Raw genomic sequence first — 20,900 nt, forward strand, 5'->3', positions numbered from 1 at the left:
ACCAGAATATAGAGCTATTTAAAATGAAACCTTTTTGTTTTAACCACAACAAAAAGAAACGGGAATGAAGGGATGAGAAAAGAGGGAGGATTATTCTACCTATTCCGTTCCAGCGGCCCTACTAGACTTCTATGCTTCTAATGTTTCCCTCTAGGCTAGGCTTTTCTACGACAAAAACAGATGCTGTCAAAGTTTTACTCCCACCATGCCGTGGGATGGTTCAGTGGTTCTCAAAGTGGGGGTCCGGTCCGGGGACCCCCCAGGGGAAAGTGTGTGTGTGTGGGGGGGGGGGGGGGGGGGGGGGGGGGGGGGGGGGTTACTATAGCCATAATATAGTCAATTTAACAACTTATATAATATAATTTTGGAGGTTGTTGACATGAAAAAGGTTTGAGAACTACCGATACAACAACATACGTTTTTCCTTTTAAGAAAACATTTATAGAACCGGGCCTCAGGTCTTAAAAACCCATTCTGGGCGAGAACCCCTTTTGGTGTTTTAACTAAGCATTATGTTGTACTTTAGCTATTGAAAAATAGCAGATCTACAAGGTCATAGCGCGCCACCGAGTGGCACGCTACGAGCTTGTAGGTCTGCTATTTTTTGAAAAATCGTGAAAATGCGGCACAAATCTTTGAATATATAATTTCTTTCAGAATACTTTTTTTTTTATTTCGACGTCAGGCCTAAATGGGTTAATGGCTTATGGACCGAGATGGAAAGGGTATCAAATGGGGGGGTCCGTGGCCTAATGAATGAGAACCACTGGGCTGGTTTTGTCAAAGTGGGGTCCGGGGACCCCCAGGGGTCCTTGAGGGAGTTCCAGGGGGTCCCCACTAGCTAAATGATAGTTTGGAACTCTGAGAGTATATGGAACCAAATGGACCCAACATTGATTTTACAATATAAATTGGGGGTCCCCCGAGATAGGAACGCCATTAACCCATTTTGGGGCGGGAACCCCTTTTGGTGTTAGCATTATGTTATGCTTTAGCTATTGAAAAATAGCAGATCTACAAGCTCGTAGCGCGCCACCGAGTGGCGTGCTACGAGCTTGTAGGTCCGCTATTTTTGAATAATCGAAGAACGACTGACATAGAAACATAGCTTTTTCAGAAAACTGTCAGGATGTAGAAGACATTTTTAGAATCTGATCTCAGGTCAAAATGGGTTAAATGAGGGGTCCGTAGCCTAATGCATGTCAAACCGGGGGGTCCTTGAAATTAAACGGGTTGAGAATCAACCCGTCTTCTCTTATGGGGGGTCCCTGGCATATGTTTTCAAATGGGGGTCCGAGGGCTAGTTAGTGTCAATTTGGGTTTTACTCGTTCCACCGTCGACTTTTAACCGTCGGTTAAAACGTCTCACTCTCTCCAGGCTCCATGGTGGCGGACAGATGTCTTTTTTTGTTGTTTTTTTGTCGTTTTATCCGCTCTGGCCGTCCCGTACGGGCTGCAGCACTAACACCTTACACTCTCTCTTGGCGATCTTGTCCAGGGAGAGGGCGGGCCTCTCGGTGGGGAGGTAGAGGGCCCGGCCCACCGGAGAGCCCACCGGCGGGGTGATGGCCCGCCGCTCCATCACGCTGCCCGTCCTGTTGGAAATGAAATGACACGCCCACACGAAATGTAGGCAAGATACCGGTAAGTTAAGTTAACCCATTCTGGACGGGAACCCCTTTTGGTGTTTTAAACATTGTTATAATTTAGCTATTGAAAAATAGCAGATCTACAAGCTCATAGCGCGCCACCGAGTGGCGCGCTACGAGCTTGTAGGTCTGCTATTTTAGAAAAATCGTGAAAATGTGGCGCAAATTTGAACGTTTTTAACTCAAATCTTTGCTTCTGGGGAGGTCCCTGGAACAACATATTTTCAGATGGGGGACGGAGGCCAATTACAATTTTTGGGGTCCTTGACATTGAGCACCACTGATATAGAAACATAGGTAGGCTATTTCAAAGTGACACATTGTAAGCTTCTAGATCTGCCATTTCATTTTTTTTTATGCATGAACATTTTTCAACATGGACACGCTTATGACGGTTATATGACAAGATAATTGCGATTACCTAAAATAAATGCAATTAGACGATTATGTAATAACTGTGACAACCCTACATAATGAGGTTTTACAGCCAGAGACAGAGATAACGTGGTGGCTTTTTGAGTGGTGCAACCACTCCGAGGAACAGCAATGTCCGTGTTAACCTATGTGACTATATGAGTAGAGAGAGAGAGAGATAGTGCTGCACTGCTGCCTGCTAATAGGCCTATCTCACAGCCCGCTTTCCACGCCCACTTCCGGTAAATAGTGGTGTCTTTAACATGAGCATTTACACGTTTTTTTCTCTGGAGAATCTAAGTACATTTTCTAATGTAAAAATGTGACAGACCAATATTATTATGAAGCAAACAAGATGGTAAATCAGGTCGAACAGATAGAACAAACCTTACCTTGAGAAAACAAAAGTTGTAGACTTCTTAAATTACCTCTGTTAACATGTAGCGTCTATGGAGTGACGTCACGCTATCACCACTAACCCCGAAAGGGGGCGTATTTAGGGGGGCGGGGAAATTCTGTGAGATAGGCTTATGAGAGAGAGAGAGAGAGGGGGGGGGGGCAGGGGGAGAGGGGAGTTGCACCACTCAGTTCACACGGGTGTGATTTTTTTTTACCTGATGAGATGGGACCTGGAGGGCTGCTGGTGGGAGAAGCTCTGGGAGCGTCCCAGACTCTGTCTGTCCAGCAGGTCCCGGACGGCGGGGCTGGACGGGCTGCTCTTCCTGGACAGAGACAGGCTGAGGGGACGCCCGTCCGCCGGAGCGCTGGACACCGACGCCGTGAACTGCAGCTTCAGCTTCATGTGTTGACTCAGCTAGCGTTGGAGAGAGAGAGACGACACCACAAACAAAGCACTGATATGATGGACATAATCTGTAAGACTTTATATGAACCCATTAAGACCGGAACAGCATCCGTGTCATTTTAGGTTTGAGCAAAAACATTTATTTATTTATTTCTAAAAAAGTTTGTATGTAGGAAAATGAAACAAGGGGATATTTACTTGCGACCCATAAACAGTGGGTCCTGACTCCTGACCCACTGTGTAGGAGAGACAGGTAGGAAAGCTGACATGGACAGTGTAGGAGAGACAGGCAGTAGGGTATCTCAGAGGGAGACTGTAGTGTAGGAGAGACAGACAGTAGGCTATCTCAGAGGGAGACTGTAGTGTAGGAGAGACAGACAGAAGGACATCTCAGAGGGAGACTGTAGTGTAGAAGAGACAGACAGAAGGATATCTCAGAGGGAGACTGTAGTGTAGGAGAGACAGACAGAAGGATATCTCAGAGGGAGACTGTAGTGTAGGAGAGACAGACAGAAGGATATCTCAGAGGGAGACTGTAGTGTAGGAGAGACAGACAGTAGGCTATCTCATAGGGAGACTGTAGTGTAGGAGAGACAGACAGTAGGATATCTCATAGGGAGACTGTAGTGTAGGAGAGACAGACAGTAGGATATCTCATAGGGAGACTGTGTACAGTAGGAGAACAGACAGTAGGGTATCTCAGAGGGAGACAGTGTACAGTAGGAGACATACTGTAGGCCAGGGTTCCCCAATTAATTTTCCTCAAGGGCCATATTTTGACTAGGGAACCAGGCTGGGGGCCGAGTCCACACGCACAAAAAATTGGGTTTTTTATTTTTCCATTAATTAATTAAAAATTGTTCTCAACCTGTGGTCCGGGGACCACCAGTGGTCCTTGAGGGGGTGCCCAGTTTGACATGCATATGCTACTGACCCCCATTTAATACCATTTATATCTGGGGCCACAAGGGGGCGCTCCGCGGGCCGCAAATGGCCCGCGGGCCGCCTATTGGGGAACCCTGCAGTAGGCTATCTCATGGAGACTGGTAGATCTAGAGATAAACGGACGGCGGGTCTTGGAACAGGACCAGAGCAGGCCAGTGAGGACATGCCATCATAAATAAACGCTGAAACATGGACCCACATGTGATGTCAAGTTGAACATGCTCTCTGCCTCCAGTCTGCATGGCTTCTTTTGCACAGACATACAGGGCTCCATTTTCATCACCGCTAAACCCCTTATCCTTAAACTTCTTTGCCTTTTTTTTTTACCATTTTGCAAAACATTTTTGAATAGTTAAAATGGCCAGTCTACAAACTCACAACATGTCATGTATATTGGCTAGTTGAAAACTATTCAAAAATGTTTTTCAAAATAGTAAATAAAGGCAAAGAAGTTTAGGGATAAGGGGTTTAGCGGTGACGAAAATGGAGCCCACAGTATCCTATACATCAGTGGTTTAGTTCCCAAACCGACCCTCATTAGCCCACGGACCCCCATTTGAAAAGATATGCCAGGGACCCCCATATAAGAGAAGATCTTTACGGCTCTAGCAGTGATTCTCAACCACTTTCATTTCAAGGGTCCTATAGGTTTGACCTGAATTAGGCTATGGACCCCCATTTAACCCATTTTGACCTGAGATCAGATTCTAAAAATGTCTTCTACATCCTGACAGTTTTCTGAAAAAGCTGTTTCTATGTCAGTAGTTCTTCGATTTTTCAAAAATAGCAGACCTACAAGCTCGTAGCGCGCCACTCGGTGGCGCGCTATGAGCTTGTAGATCTGCTATTTTTCAATAGCTAAAGTATAACATAATGCTAACACCAAAAGGGGTTCCCGCCCAAAATGGGTTAATGGCATTTCTATCCCTGGGACCCCCAATTTATATTGTAAAATCAAAGTTAATTTAACTCAGAGAAGTGTACAAATGGAACCAAATGGACCCATTAGGACCCATTTGGTGTACACTCTCTGAGTTACAGACCCATAAGGGTAAAAGCAAAGTTCTTTGTTCTTTGTCCAGGGTGAATGGACAAAGCTCGAGATGCTTGTTTACAGCCAGACCCTGCTCATAGAACATTTCATGGTAGGGGTTCAATGCCTTGCTCAAGGGCACTTCAGCGGTGGTAATTTTCAACGTGCCGGTCCGGGGATTCGAACTGGCGACCTTCCGATAACAAGACCGCTCCGCAAACCGTTTGGCCACCGCTGCCCCATATGGGTCCATATGGTTCCTAACTATCATTTAGCTGGGGACCCCCTGGGACTCCCTCAAGGACCCCTAGGGGTCCCTGGACTAACTATACTAACTATCATTTAACTCCCTCAAGGACCCACCCCTAGGGGTCCCCGGACTAACTATACTAACTATCATTTAACTCTCTCAAGGACCCCTAGGGGTCCCCGGACTAACTATACTAACTATCATTTAACTCCCTCAAGGACCCCTAGGGGTCCCTGGACTAACTATACTAACTATCATTTAACTCTCCCAAGGACCCCTAGGGGTCCCTGGACTAACTATACTAACTATCATTTAACTCCCCAAGGACCCCTAGGGGTCCCTGGACTAACTATACTAACTATCATTTAACTCCCTCAAGGACCCCTAGGGGTCCCTGGACTAACTAACTATACTAACTATCATTTAACTCCCTCAAGGACCCCTAGGGGTCCCTGGACTAACTAACTATACTAACTATCATTTAACTCCCTCAAGGACCCCTAGGGGTCCCTGGACTAACTATACTAACTATCATTTAACTCCCTCAAGGACCCCTGGGGGTCCCTGGACTAACTATACTAACTATCATTTAACTCCCTCAAGGACCCCTAGGGGTCCCTGGACTAACTATACTAACTATCATTTAACTCCCTCAAGGACCCCTAGGGGTCCCTGGACTAACTATACTAACTATCATTTAACTCCCTCAAGGACCCCTAGGGGTCCCTGGACTAACTATACTAACTATCATTTAACTCCCTCAAGGACCCCTAGGGGTCCCTGGACTAACTAACTATACTAACTATCATTTAACTCCCTCAAGGACCCCTAGGGGTCCCTGGACTAACTATACTAACTATCATTTAACTCTCTCAAGGACCCCTAGGGGTCCCCGGACTAACTATACTAACTATCATTTAACTCTCTCAAGGACCCCTAGGGGTCCCCGGACTAACTATACTAACTATCATTTAACTCCCTCAAGGACCCCTAGGGGTCCCTGGACTAACTATACTAACTATCATTTAACTCCCTCAAGGACCCCTAGGGGTCCCTGGACTAACTATACTAACTATCATTTAACTCCCTCAAGGACCCCTAGGGGTCCCCGGACCCCACTTTGGGAACCACTGCTATACTGTACATGTCAGTGTTGGAGGTTTTGTACAGTACATACTGTACTATGCAATGCTGCTGTGTTACATGTGTTGGACCTGAAACAGGCTAATTGGGGACAGTACAAACACTGTATACATACTATGGGCAGTATTATGCGTGTCTTAAGTACCAGGTCTTATTACTTAACTTAAGACCTGGAGGCGTGGTCAATGCTGTTTGGCCACTCAGAATAGCCAAATGGCATTGATCACGCCTCCAGGTCTTAAGTTAAGTAATAAGACCTGGTACTTAAGACACGCATAATACTGCCCTTTGTGTCTTGTTTTATGTACACACATCGTTGTTGTACATACCGTTCTATGCAACGTGGTACAACCCCCTGTCACAAAGCACCATCATGACATTTTACATCAACCTCAATTCCATTGTGTTTGTCGTTAAACATTATGGAACATTAAGAATAGAAATATTATATTTCTGTTTGGCATTAAGGCTTCATAAACAAAAGGTGCACAGTGCAGATATGACAAATGCCATGACAAATGCCCCCTGCCAGCAATTTTTTCCCTTCCTAAGTATAGTCACAGGATAATGTATCTCCAGTACGATCGATTGATAAACGCACATGTTTTATTTTATCTGTGCTTCCGCTTTATCAGAAAATAGCATGTGTGGCCAAAAAAACGCGGAAGCCGAGAAAAAGGCATTTTTCCAAATCCAATAACATTGAAGTGGACAGTGGCAGTGGACGTTCCGAAACGGTTTAGAAATGACAGAGTTACCGTGTACACTACTGTACACTCTACTGTACACTGTACTGTACTGTACTGTACTGCAGGGGTTCTCAACGTTTTTGGCCGGGGACCCCCGGAAATGCTTTGGCAATGTCTCGGGACCCCCGCCCCGCCCCCTCCCGACCCCCAATATAAATTGACTGCTACAATAACCTTAACACATTTTGGGCGGGAACCCCTTTTGGTGTTTTAAGCATTATGTTATAATTTAGCTATTGAAAAATAGCAGATCTACAAGCTCATAGCGCGCCACCGAGTGGCGCGCTACGAGCTTGTAGGTCTGCTATTTTTGAAAAATCGTGAAAATAAAATTTAAAAAATATATATATATATATTTTTCTTTTTGAAAATAATTTGGGGACCCCCTAAAATAATTTGGCGACCCCCCCGAGGGGTCGCGACCCACGGGTTGAGAACCCCTGCTGTACTGTACTGTACTGTACTGTACTGTACTGACCCACAGGAACGCACCCTGTATTTAGTATAATAACTATAGTATACTTTAGTATAATAACTATACTAAAAAAAACTATGATTAGTGGAAATTGCTGATCTACAAGCTGAAAATGTGTCACATTAGCTTGTAGATCAGCTATTTCCACTATATTTTGTAATTTAATATGAATTATGACGGGCCTAGACATTTAAAAATGTGTTATAAACACAACAAAGTCACATTTTGAATGTATAGTAGCATGTTTGTATGTTTAGTGATTACTTCACTAAATTAATTGGATAGTAGCATCAAGACCAAAACACACTGCCACACACACACACACACACACACACACACACACACACACACACACACACACACACACACACACACACACACACACACACACACACACACACACACACACACACACACACACACACACACACACACACACACACACACACACACACACACACACACACACACACACACACACACACACACACACACACACACACACACACACACACACACACACACACACACACACCTCAAACAGGCCGGCCTTGAGTATCTGGAAGGCCACGGTGAAGGATAGGGTGGTGCCCTTCCGACACTGGCCCAGGTTGTTGAGGGGAGACTGGCACACCACCGCTCCTACTCCGGCCTCTTCCGCACGACCTCCGCGACCTGAAACCACAACAATACAAACAGAATCAGGGTGAGTTTTACAGGCGATTTGTTTCGACACAGCGTTTACAGGTTGTAAATCAGTGAACACTCCATTCAAGTGAATGAGGTTTTGGGGCTGGACTTTACACTTGATTTTATTACCTTATACACATTTTCATGAATATGTTGTTTTCAATAGCAAGTTTAAAGATTTTTTTTTTAAATTGTCATGATGAAATTAAAATTATGGTACCAAAAAAATGAATGATAAAGTAGAGTATGCTTCTAGGGCTTCTACTTAAGCAATATTACACAATATTAGACCAGACAGTGGCCTTGTGGTTAGAGTGTCCGCCCTGAAACTGGGAGGTCGGCGTTCGATCCCCGGCCGGGTCATACCAAAGACTGTAAAAATGGGACCCAATGCCTCCCTGCTTGGCACTCAGCATCAAAGGGTTGGATTGGGGGTCAAATCTACTAATCAAATGATTCCCGAGCGCGGCACGGCTGCAGCTCACCGCTCCTTGGCTGCGGCTCACTGCTCCAAGAGATGGGTCAAATGCAGAGAACAAATTTCACTGCGGTAACGTGTGTGACAAATCGTATGACTTTGACTTTGAAGAGGGTGTTCTTTACCGTGATTATTGGCACGACATCGTTGCTGCAGGAACCAGGCTTTAGCCGAGTTCCGTAAGCCAGTGGTTCCCAAAGTGGGGTCCGGGGACCCCCAGGGGTCCTTGAGGGAGTTCCAGGGGGTCCCCAGCTAAATGATAGTTTGGAACCAAATGGACCCTTATGGGTCTGTAACTCTGAGAGTGTACAAATGGAACCAAATGGACCCGTTAGGGAGTTAAACATTGATTTTACAATATAAATTAGGGGTCCCAGAGATAAAAATGCCATTAAATGGGGGTCCGTAGACTAATGCATGTCAAGCGGCGGGTCCTTGAAATTAAACGGGTTGAGAATCACTGCTAGAGCCGTAAAAATCTTCTCTTATGGGGGTCGCTGGCATATCTTTTGAAATGGGGGTCCGCGGACTGATTAGTGTTAATTTGGGAGTCCTTGACATGAAAGTTTGGGAACCACTGCCGTAAGCAGCACTTACAATCCAATTTGCACTGAGGTCCCCCCATCCTGACAAGCACTTGGAATTGTAGGAGTTGAGGCATTGCATTTAGTTTGACTCCGTTCCACAGATGAATATTGTGAAAGTATTTGAGCTTGTACGTAGGTCGGCTATTTTAGAAATCTAATTTGACAATGTGGCCATTTTAACCAGTTTTTTTTATAGTATAGTTTGTTGATTACTTTTGATGCAGCAATGGTGTATTTTGTATTTTATTTTTTTAATGGTCTTAAAAAGTCCTTAAATTGTCACGTCATTGTCACCCCCAAAATCATGTCGGGACCCGAACCGCAGGTTGAGAATCACTGTCCTATATGCCTGAACAGGGACACTAGGCTTCTTGTGGTTAACCCCTTTTGGTGTTATGTTATGTTATGCTTTAGCTATTGAAAAATAGCAGACCTACAAGCTCATAGCGCGCCACTCGGTGGCGCGCTATGAGCTTGTAGGTCTGCTTTTTTTTTTTAATTGTGAAAATGTGCTTAAAATCTTTGAATATTACAGAGTGAACATTTTAACTCAAATCTTTGCTTCTGGGGAGGTCCCTGGAACATATTTCCAGATGGGGGCATATTTTTGGGGTCCTTGACATGAAATATTGAGCACCACTGTCAGAAACAGGTTTTTCAGAAAACTGTCAGGATTTTGAAGACATTTTTTTTTAAATTTCGACGTCAGGCCTGAATGGATTAAAGAGGATGTAAACATATCTTTTATAGAGAGACTTTCAGAGCGTTTCCTGTTATCTGCTGCTTCCACTGGCTCAACAATAAAAAGCACAGAACACACAGAACAACATTGTCAACATCTGCCCTTAACCCATTTTGGCCTGACGTCGGAATTTAAAAGAATGTCTTCTAAATCCTGACAGTTTTCTGAAATACCTATGTTTCTATATCAGTGGTGCTCAATATTTCATGTCAAGGAACCCAAAATGTTTTATCTAAAAATATGTTGTTCCAGGGACCCTGGAATAGTTAGTTAAAAACGTTTGTTCTGAAAAAAATATATATTTCAAATTTGCGCCACATTTTCACGATTTTTCAAAAATAGCAGACCTACAAGCTCGTAGCGCGCCACTCGGTGGCGCGCTATGAGCTTGTAGATCTGCTATTTTTCGATAGCTAAATTATTACATAATGTTTAAAACACCAAAAAGGGTTCCCGCCAAAAATGGGTTAAATGATCAGAGCACAGACAGTGCTGTGTTCCTTTTTGTTAGTAACAAATCCTCTCAGTTTGGGGTAGAAAGCTTGTATCTCCATTATTTCAACTTCTTAATGTTTAATATTTTCCCCTCATAAATAAATGTCCTCTGTCGTAACAAAAGTGGAGGAAATTGCACATCTACAATCTCTCAGTCAGTGCATCGCAATGAGACGCGTGTTGAGCTTGTGCATTGTGATTTTTGAAGATTTTCAAGTGTTTTGAATGAGAATAAGAATTTTTAATATTTTTTAAAACAAATCTTCTCTTCTGGGGGTCCCTGGCAGGCACAAAGCATTTTCAGATGGGGGTCCATGGCCAAATTGACATTCATTTGGAGGTCCTTGACATGAACCATTGATAGGGCATTACATTTTTCCACCCATGTATTTATTTATTATTTATTGCCTTGACTTAACCCATTCTGGACGGTAACCCCTTTTGGTGTTTTAACTAAGCATTATGTTATACTTTAGCTATTGAAAAATAGCAGATCTACAAGCTCATAGCGCGCCACCGAGTGGCGCGCTACGAGCTTGTAGGTCTGCTATTTTTGAAAAATCGTAAAAATGCGGCACAAATCTTTGAATATATATTCTTTCAGAGCGAACGTTTTTCTTATTTCGACGTCAGGCCTAAATGGGTTGAATGAATGTACTGCTGCAAGCATTCTGTCTTCTCCTGGACATGTCGTAGCAGGCGGATCTTCTCTATTGCCATCGGCATGTCGTTACATTTTATCTGCTTTGCAAAGACCAACTGCCGTTCTAAAATGTTACTCTCCTCGGCGGAGCAACTTTTAAATGCTCTGTATGTTTATGTATTATTTCTTCTTTTTGAGTGGTGTAAACCACTCCTACAACTGGCTTTTGTGTGCAGAAAAAAATGAGCATGGTTGCTATGTTCAAAATAATTTCTGACGTAATTAAATCACACCCGGGTGAACAGGGTGAACATAGCAACCATGCTCATTTTTTCTGCACAAAAAAAGCCAGTTGTGAAATCACATCCGGGTGTGATTTCATTACGTCAGACATGATTTCATTACGTCAGACAGACCTTACACCACTCAGTTCACACGGGTGTGATTTTTTATTTATTAAAAGAAACGTTAGTTCAGTCAGACAACTCTTAGAATTAATTTAGAATATATATTTATTGAGCATAATAATTGAGCATAGATAATATTATGAAGCATAGATTGGCGTCAGGGCTCTGTCCCTATTCATTCCCTGTAACATTTTAGTTAAGTTATAAGCCAAATATAATTACAGGGGGAAGACCCCATGCTGGGGAGGCGGTGGGATTTGCAAAACGTCATGAGCAGCTGGTTAGCAGCAAGCAAGGAGCAGCAGTGACGCGCATCCGCACAGCAGGATCTCTCCTGCTGTGCGGACGCGCGTCACTAGGACCAGGAACTTCCTTATTGACTAAGGAAGTCAAGGAAGGAAGGAAGGAAGAGATAATTTCAGAGCAGCCAAAACGGGGAAAAAAAGGATTACAAATACTTAACGGCATCTGCGCCAAATGAAAATTCTTCCACATTTCCGTTGTCTCCTATAGCAGTGTTTATGCATCTTTGAAACATCTCACGACCACTTAAGCGGAGCGCAGCACGGCCTGAACGTAGCGTATGTACAACTGTGTACCATAGACAGTGGAATAAATGCTAAGGGACCCTACGGGTGAACGATGAAAAGAGCTCAACCGAGGGGGTCCCGAGAGGGGCTAATAGCCGCTCTGATCAGGTAAAGAGTGCATGTGGCTAGTCACCTGATCAGGTATAGGCGCGCTCACGTAGTTGTCTGCCTGAACTATCTACGCAGGCTGCGCATCGTTTACCTCGTTTCCCCTCGTTGCACGAGGATGTTTAAGGTAACTTTTTTCCACATTGGCTCCTTGGTTGCCGTCGGCCAGAAAACCACATATCTCCATATTTAACCCATTTAGGCCTGACGTCGAAATAAAAATAAAAAGTCTTCTGAAAGAATATACGTTACATTTTCAAAGATTTGTGCCGCATTTTCACGATTTTTCAAAAATAGCAGACCTACAAGCTATGTGGCGCGCTATGAGCTTGTAGATCTGCTATTTTTCAATAGCTAAAGTATAACATAATGCTTAAAACACCAAAAGGGGTTAAACATTTTATGTTATCCTTTTTTTTGGGGGGGGGGGGGTAAATCAATGCCCTACTTTGCCATGCTACAGTGTAGTAATATCAGATCTACAAGCTCAAAGTCCCGTTTTGAGCTTGTAGTTTGGCAATATATTTGAAAAGTAACACTTTATGACATATGAGGTTTCCACCCGACAGAGGTGACTTACTTGTTTTGTTTGTTTGTTTGTTTATATGTTATTTTTTATATGCTGTTCCAAACTAATTGACCCTTGTGGGATTAATGAAGTTGTTTTGAAGGGGCCCATTAACATTCTTCAGTAATGCCAGTTGTAAATTAAGCCATATTACACTCTGGGGTGTGCTTTACTGTGATTATTGGCACGCCAGTGATGCGGTGAGGAACAAGGCTCAAAGCCAAGTTCCGTAAGCATCACTGAAGTGTCAATAATCTACTAAAGCACACCCTCGAGTGTAATATTGTGATTATACAACAGTTACCCTTAATTATCTTTCTGTCATCTACGAACAATTTACCTCAATTTACCTTTTAGCATTGCTCCGGTTGCTATGCAACGCCTCAGTCCCCACCAGCTATGGGATTTTTACATCCAGGCTCCATTTATCTCCATTAAAAGGGGGATATTCAAAGCAAATATATATATTTTTTAAACTTGCTTCTCAATTATTCAATGAATTAAAAAATAATATATATCAATAGAATAATCTCTAAGAAAATAATGGATAGTTGGGACCATGAAATCTGTCGGATACAGTACATAAATAAGATGTCAAATGACACACACACACACACACACACACACACACACACACACACACACACACACACACACACACACACACACACACACACACACACACACACACACACACACACACACACACACACACACACACACACTTTTTTCTTCTAATTTAACAATACATTTTGTGCCAATGGTTTCAAGGACATGTAAGGAAAGTTTTACATACTTTGCAGCCACAATTCCGACTTGAATTATTGCCAGTCTACTAAATACTGTAATTTCAAATTGAAACTCTCATACACATTATTGCCCTCAATGTGCTGAAAGAATAATTTGATACTCAGGTGTAAGATCATTGTACAGTGATGCGTATACATTAATCCATTGCATTCATCAGCGGATTTAATGAGAAACTAGAAAAAGTGCCCTTCTGGGCACAGGTCTCCACCAGGAGGATAGGAGTGTGTGTGATGTTTGGCAAAATGTTTAGGAGTAATATAAACATGTTTTTTTGTTTGTTTGTTTTTTGCAACAATTTTCTTCATTTTGTTGAGGAAATGCAGAGCCAGATCACTAGAATCTCTGAGGATAGAATTGTGGATGAGCAGGACAGCATTTTGAACGAAACGGGCCACTCCTGAAAACTTTAGAAGGCAATGTTAGCCAATCAGTGTAGAATCTGATAAATCCAACAGACTCGTCTTGATCACATGACTACAGAGATCATGTGTACCGATTTGCGTGAGATTTGGATGAAATCTGTGACTAACATAAGCAATGTGTTTAGCAGAAATCGGCCTCATGGTGGCGCTATAACCGGCAGATGTGGAGATGTTATAGCGCCACCATGAGGCTGATTCGGAAAATAATGAGTGGCATGTCGTCCTCGGCCTAGTGGAAATGTGCGTGTATAATTTCACGGAAATTGCACACTGTGTTTGTGATTTGTGGCATTTTGTTCGAAACGGACCAATCATGTGAGCTTTGGAAGCCAATATTAGCCAATCAGGATGGAACATGGGAAATTGTGCAGATCTGTGTTGATCACATGACTATGGAGATAGTGTATACCGAATTGTGTGATGTATGGATAAAATGTGTACGAGTAATCTACAGAAATGTGTTTTGCCTAAATCGGCCTCATGGTGGCGCTATAACGGGCCGTTGAGGAATATTTGGGGCAGAGGTTCATCGTTGGCATCCATGGAGTGTGTGTGCAAAGTTTGGCATGGATCGGGCCAACGGTACCGGAGATTAGCTGATAACGGACGGACGGAAGGACGGACGGACGGAAGGAAGGACACACGGACGGACGGACGGAGTGCAAAACATACTCTCTCCCCATGCCTTCGGCCTGGTGGAGACAATTACTAGCAGATTGCTGAACTGGTGTGGTTTCTGTAAAAGTAGCAATCTAATATATGAGATATTAAAACTCTTAATGGTCACAAGATAACAGTTAATTATTACTTAGACCCATTCACAGAATGTTTGCCTATTTTTACAGCACGTTGTGAGCTTGTAGATCTGCTATTTTCAAATTGCCAATGTACATATATACTGAAGGTCTGAAGTGGGTTTGTAGAATAATAATCAAGACCTACAAAGTAACTCGTAACTAAAGTTTTCACACACACACACACACACACACACACACACACACACACACACACACACACACACACACACACACACACACACACACACACACACACACACACACACACACACACACACACACACACACACACACACACACACACATGCACACACACACACACACACACACACACACACACACAGTAGGTGTTCCAGGCAGCCCGTGTCCTCACAGCTGGGGCCACCGTGGGTGTCTGATGTCACCTCGCAACAATGTGTGACGCTTCAGCGAAACACGTGACGGGTGCCAGAAGAGACCCCGCCATGATGCGACCCAGCACAATACGCCACCGCACCCAAAGAAACATTATGTAATGCTGGATAGAGTTTCATTACATACTGTACATAAACTCCCATTCCCTCTCTGTGTGGATGTCGGTTACATGTGGCGGTCCGCAGAACACCACTCCCTGACCGTCTCTGCTCTTTGACTGCTTTCCTGCATGCAGTGCTTGTCTCCTTGTCTTGTCTTGTTACCAGTGTTGCCAGTTTTTTTTTGCGATAAACAACCAGGTCTATAAGCCCAAAAGAAGTGACTATAATAGTCTACATGAGCACTTTGAACCTGTATGCATCTGCTTTTCAAAAGAATAAAAGAAAATAAACACAAATTTTATGTGGGGGTCCCTGGCATAAAACATTTTCAGATGGGGGGTGGGGGTCCGTGGACAAATACATATAAATTTGGGGGTCCTTGACATGAAAATGTTTGACAAAAACTGGTTTAACCCATTTTGACCTGAGATCAGATTCTAAAAATGTCTTCTGAATCCTGACAGTTTTCTGAAAAAGCTGTTTCTATGTCAGTCGTTCTTCGATTTTTCTAAAATAGCAGACCTACAAGCTCATAGCACGGCACTCGGTGCCGCGCTATGAGCTTGTAGATCTGCTATTTTTCAATAGCTAAAGCATAACATAATGCTAACACCAAAATGGGTTCCCGCCCAAAATGGGTTAAACAACAATAGGAAACAAGCCCAAATAAGCAACTACTGTACATTTCAGAAACAAGCCCAAAAAACTGCAACCCGCAACAACAGTACCAATATTTACAAGCGACATGGCATAAATGCAAGACCAAAAGTCGCTTAGAATAAGCAGATGGCAACATTGCTCTCCTCCTGCTCAACACAATCTACTTCTCATCCTGACTGGATGCATATTGTTGCTGTCAAGCGGAAATCTTATCTCCATATTTCATTTTTTATTTCTTTGAAATGTACTTTAATGCCCTACTTTGTTTTTTATAAATGACTGACATCTTCTCCTTGTTTTGTACTATTCCTGTCTCCTGGCTCCTTGCAACGTGCTCAATACAATCTTCCCTCCTCATCCCCCTCCTCATCCCTCGTCCTGCAAAGCACCTGACGAAGCCTACGCTGCGAAACGTGCCGTGCAAAAAAAAAAAGAAGCAAATCTAACCTTGTCCTGAGCGTCTCTGGAGTGTGTGGTCCCTTCCTATTACTGGGGAAGTTTTTCTCTGGCCTGCATTTTATATCTTGCCTACCAGCACCTCCACCAGCTCAGTGGCCTTGTGGTTAGAGTGTCCGCCCTGAGACTGGGAGGTCGGGGGTTCAATCCCCGGCCGGGTCATACCAAAGACTGTAAAAATGGGACCCAGTGCCTCCCTGCTTGACACTCAGCATCAAGGGTTGGATTGGGGGATTAGCGTTATGTCCAGGGGGTGTACTGGTACATCAAGCTTCCTCACGCTACAGAAACAGGAGATAGGCTCCTGCCCCTATGGGCCCCATGGCTCGGCAAGGCTACTTACTTACCAGCACCTCCCCACTTGGATGTGCACGAGAAGCTATCTGTATATATATAGTAATAATATTGCTAAGGAGGTTCCTCTCCTTGTCATGTGTTGCATTATTGTCTCCACAATGCATGGCATGGGGAGAGAGTATGTTTTGCTCTGTGTGTGTCCGTCCGTCCGTTACCAGCTAATCTCCGGCACCGTTAGCCCAAACTTTGCACACACACACTCCCTAGATGCCAACGATGAACCTCTGAAATATTTCCAGAACGGCCTGTTATAGCGCCACCAGGAGGTCGACTTTCGTTACACAGTATCTCTACAGTCATGTGCTCAAGATGGATCTGTCCGATATTTCATATTCCATTCTAATTGGCTAACAATGGCTTTCAAAGTTTGCAGGATTGGCCCGTTTTGAACAAAAAGCCTCAAATCATGAACACAGCGTGCAATTTACATGAAATCTTTCACGCACTTTCCTACTAGGCTGAGGAATATATCCCACCCTTTTCACATTGGCCTGTTATAGCACCACCAACAGGTAGATTTTTTGCAAAACACATTTTTGGAACAAAATGCCTCAAATCATCCAATTTCCATCAAAGGCGTAAGAACAAATGGCACCCTTTTCACATTGGCCTATTATAGCGCCACCAGGAGGCCACAACTTGACCTGCCCTGGTGGGGGACCTGTGCCCCGAGGGGCACTTTTTCTAGTTGTAGCTGAAACCGTCATTGATTCAAATCTATGTCCACTGCGCTTCCTTGATCATGAAGCGCTTTGTAACTTGGTTTATATTCAAACAATATATATAATACCTCAGATGTTGGTAGCCTTTGGAGCATGTAAACATTCACCAAACATAAAATGACGTGCATTTATAAACTGCCAATCACACTGAGCATGAATGGTCTTGTGTTTCATCGACATCTGAACCAGCCAGTCTAGCCACACAAGAGGTACAAAGTAACCCAGTAGGCCCTCAGGGGAAGCCCCTGGTTGCTCGCTACAAGTAACCCAGTAGGCCCTCAGGGGCCACAGCCTGTGTGGTTGGTGCAGGGACGGAGCTGTCTCTTCAGTACTGGTAAGTCCATTAGAAATTGAGACCTTAAAATTATCATCTGTTTGGTGGAAAGTTCTCATTATGTCCATAGCTGTTATTTTTCAGGATTCAAATTTAACCCATTTTGGGCGGGAACCCCTTTTGGTGTTAGCATTATGTTATGCTTTAGCTATTGAAAAATAGCAGATCTACAAGCTCATAGCGCGCCACCGAGTGGCGCGCTACGAGCTTGTAGGTCTGCTATTTTTGAAAAATCGAAGAACGACTGACATAGAAACATAGCTTTTTCAGAAAACTGTCAGGATGTAGAAGACATTTTTAGAATCTGATCTCAGGTCAAAATGGGTTAAAAGTATCAAAAGTAGCAGATCGCCAAGCTCGGGCTACTTTTGTGTGACACTGCGGTATCATCAAGCAGGGCATTGATTTTGGAAAAAAATAAAAAATAGAATATGCCGACAGCGACGATTATGCTCTCCGGTGTTAATTCTGGAGCCCTGATTATTAGGTGGATATTGTCTTGCATTACATTTTGGGCAAATGTAATCTCTATTATTTTATTGTTCTTCTATTGAATGTACACATTCATATTTCAATTGCATTCTGATTATTTAACCCATTTTGACCTGAGATCAGATTCTAAAAATGTCTTCTACATCCTGACAGTTTTCTGAAAAAGCTATGTTTCGTTCTTCGATTTTTCAAAAATAGCAGACCTACAAGCGCGCTACGAGCTTGTAGATCTGCTATTTTTCAATAGCTAAAGCATAACATAATGCTAACACCAAAAGGGGTTCCCGCCCCAAAATGGGTTAAACAATACATCAGATTGTATGAAGTAACTTCACTGAGCCTTCTTCTCACATGAGCATGGGCTAATTGGCGAAGAGTGACAAAGGCTTGGACCGGAAGTTTACGGAATGCATGAGCCAATGGGCTTTAGAGTTACATGAACCACGTGACCGGGCTGTTTTCTGCCCCCTCATTGGCAGAACTCTCCTTTCAATGGCTCTGGTACAGTAGGTGCAACATAGGTGTGAGGGCCGGGTATCGGCCTGAACTGAATGTTCGAAAGGATCTCCATTAATTCAAGGCTTTAACCCATTTTGACCTGAGATCAGATTCTAAAAATGTCTTCTACATCCTGACAGTTTTCTGAAAAAGCTATGTTTCTATGATATGCTCTCCAGTGTTGATTCTGGAGCCCTGATTATTAGATGGATATTGTCTTGCGCTCATAGCGCGCCACCGAGTGGCGCGCTATGAGCTTCTAGGTCAGCTATTTTTGAAAATTCATGAAAATGTGCCTGAAATCTTCTGATCTGAATATATTCTTTCAGAGCGAGTTTTTAACTCAAATCTTTGCTTCTGAGGGGTATCTGGAACAACATATTTTCAGATGGGGGTTACATCTAGTTTTGGGGGTCTTTGACATGAAAATGTTAGTGACACAGAAACATGGGTTTTTCAGAAAACTGTCAGGAATTAAAAGGCATTTGTAGAATCGTCCTCAGGTCAAAATGGGTTAAAGGTTTTGAACTCCCGGGCCAGGAGTTCATAACAGCTCCCGCGAGGACCAGGGGGCAACCGCAAGTGCGGTCGAGTAGCATTTCAAAAAATCGCTACATGTCATTGTTTGTACAGAGCAGTGTTGTTTTTGGAAGCAAATTTTGATTTTAGTTTTATTCATAGTCTCTTGAATAGTTTATTTAGTTTTAGTCACATTTTAGTCACCCGGAATGTTTTAGTGTTAGTCTAGTTTTAGTTCGACTAAATCTACAGTTGATTTAGTCGAACAAAATGTGTGTTGGCGGGCCTTGATGCCGTCGCAATGACAGATTTTTTCACTTGCTGAACAACAAGCTCACAACGCGTCGCAGCACGACGCGTTGTGAGCTTGTAGATCGGCTATTTTCAGCATGCAACTAATTGTAAAATGACTTATAGTAGATCTCTTGTCCACTAGTCCCTTTCCTAACATTTTAGTCTAGTTTTTATTTGTTGACAAAATTGTCAGTATATTTAGTCTTAGTTTTAGTCATCATACACTGACACCACGCTAGACAAATCACAACTTCCCCCGTTTGTGGGCGGAGTCCCAGTTTGAGGCGCTGATTACGCGCCGTGGTGTCAGTGTATAGCTTAGTTTTCATTTAGTTTTCGTCAGTGGAAAAAGGTAGTCGACGAACATTTTTCGTCTTAGTTTTAGTCGACGAAAACAACAATGGTACAGAGTAGGGCATTAAGCAACTAGTCAACTAGTAAAGATGGCTAGAAGTGAATGCCCTAGTACAGAGGCCGCCGCCGCACTCACCCTCGGGGGTCCAGACCAGGCGGACCGCCAGGAAGTCCTGAAGGTTGTTGAGCAGGGTGTATTTGACCCGGAAGTGCTCCTGGGGTCGCACGGAGCTGGGACAGGCGGCCGTCATCACCAGCCGTGGACAGTCCAACCGGATGCTGGGCAGCGAGTAGTGGGTGGAGATGTACCTGGAACGGAAGGAAGCCACCAGGGTTCAATTCGTACGTAGAAGATTCAAGATTGCTTTATTTGTCATTCTTTCCAACTGCAGCAGCAGAAAAAAACCGAAATTACTTTTCTCCTAGTTAAAAGACAACACAGGCTCATACAATAATAAATATATCAAGTGCAAGACGATACTCTGAATATAAATAAGACATGTTACGAGGAAGGATGTGGAGTAGTGAGACACACTTTGTGCCCTGATTTTTGGCATGTCATTATAATCGTGTCAAAAATAGCTAAAATAGTCGATCTACAGCTCCAGCTCTCATACGTGGTGAAAGATTGTCGATCAGTTATTTCCGTTATTTGTCGGACAACAAAGTATATACTAGGGGCTCCATTTTCGTCACCGCTAAACCCCTTATCCCTAAACTTCTTTGCCTTTTTTTACTATTTTGCGAAACATTTTTGAATAGTTAAAATGGCCAGTCTACAAGCTCACAACGTGTCAATGTAGATTGGCTAGTTGAACTATTCAAAAATGTTTTTCAAAATAGTAAAAAAGGGCAAATAAGTTTAGGGATAAGGGCTTTAGCGGTGACGAAAATGGAGC

At 43.3% G+C, this 20,900-nt stretch overlaps 1 protein-coding gene across 1 annotated transcript in view; it reads right to left on the minus strand.

Moving 5' to 3' along the window:
• Positions 1-310: 310 nt before the first annotated feature.
• LOC306914203 (trafficking protein particle complex subunit 14-like) overlaps positions 311-20,900 on the minus strand; it is a 60,935-nt gene continuing 40,345 nt past the window's right edge. Inside the window, exons 9-12 of the mRNA XM_079491182.1 lie at positions 20,138-20,310; positions 7,999-8,138; positions 2,678-2,877; positions 311-1,595 (exon numbers count right to left, since the gene is read on the minus strand). Of these exons, the coding sequence (XP_079347308.1) occupies positions 1,427-1,595; positions 2,678-2,877; positions 7,999-8,138; positions 20,138-20,310 (682 nt within the window). The 3' untranslated portion in view covers positions 311-1,426. The remainder of the gene's footprint in view (positions 1,596-2,677; positions 2,878-7,998; positions 8,139-20,137; positions 20,311-20,900) is intronic.

Source organism: Electrona antarctica (assembly GCF_951216825.1).
Source record: "Electrona antarctica genome assembly, chromosome: 21".
In the NCBI taxonomy this organism is placed as follows: Eukaryota; Metazoa; Chordata; class Actinopteri; order Myctophiformes; family Myctophidae; genus Electrona; species Electrona antarctica.